Genomic DNA, 1,100 nt, shown 5'->3' on the forward strand with positions numbered 1-1,100 from the left:
CAGGATACTCTATTGGAACATCCCAAAATACCAATGTTCAAACAATGGGAAACAACTCTCAAGCCAAGTACTTGATAACCTTCAATGTTGCCTCCCAAATTTCGTTTAAACTCACTGGCAACAATACATACCCAACATGGAGAGCACAAATCACCACCTTACTCTATGGATACGACCTAATGGGCTACACTAATGGTTCTTATCCATGTTTTGCTATCACAAACTTGTTAGAGTATAAACTATGAGCCAAATAAGAGACAACATTCTTCTAACTGTTATCATGTTCTCAGTTGATGGCACCATTACTCACATAGTAGCAACAACTAAAACTGCTAAGCAGGCCTGGGACAACCTCACCATGACATATGCCAATAAATCAAGAATTAAGATCTATGGCCTACATGCAACTCTAGCCAACATTGTTAAAGCCTCCAAACTAGTGGCAGAATGCTTAAGAGAAATCCAAACCATTGTTGAAGAACTTGCACTAGCTGGATCTCTTCTTAGTGATGATGAAATGGTGATAAAAATTCTTACTAGTCTTGAATTTGAGTACAAAGAGATTAGTGTTGTTATACGTGCCCGTGGCACCCCAATAACATATGAGGAGCTATTTGATAAACTTGTTGGCCATGAAACCGTCTTCAAATACAAAGCCAACAAGAAAGAACCAATCAACATTACAACTCAATACAATCAATGTTCCAACAAATCCAAAGGAGGCAACTACAATAACAATAGAAACAATAAATATTTCTCCCAAAATGGTGGACAACAACACACCAACAATCAACATTATTGTGCCATAGAATTTTCGAGCGTCCACCTAGGAGTATTTCGATCATTAGGTGCCTAGGGGTATTTTGGTCATTAGACCTAGGCGAGTGAACCCCAAAAGTGGTCTCGAGCCATGACGCATTTCCCAAGAAGAAACTGCGAGAAAATGGCCAAAGAAGCATGAGTAATGGAAAAAGTGTAATTAGGCAAGGCTTTGGGGGTGGAAGTGTAATAAAGCAAATAGGGAAAGTCTTCCCTTTAAATAGCATGGTCAAAATTGGGATAAGGGGACTATTCATGGGCTTCCTCCTTCCTACACTCTA

At 39.4% G+C, this 1,100-nt stretch overlaps 1 protein-coding gene across 1 annotated transcript; it reads left to right on the top strand.

Annotated features, from left to right (window-relative positions):
* Positions 1 to 241: 241 nt before the first annotated feature.
* Positions 242 to 856, top strand: LOC127801497 (uncharacterized). The gene has a single exon (XM_052336702.1). It carries the CDS (start codon positions 242 to 244, stop codon positions 854 to 856), a length of 615 nt encoding a protein of 204 aa, XP_052192662.1.
* Positions 857 to 1,100: the final 244 nt, after the last annotated feature.

Source organism: Diospyros lotus, chromosome 5, assembly GCF_014633365.1.
Source record: "Diospyros lotus cultivar Yz01 chromosome 5, ASM1463336v1, whole genome shotgun sequence".
Taxonomy (NCBI): domain Eukaryota; kingdom Viridiplantae; phylum Streptophyta; class Magnoliopsida; order Ericales; family Ebenaceae; genus Diospyros; species Diospyros lotus.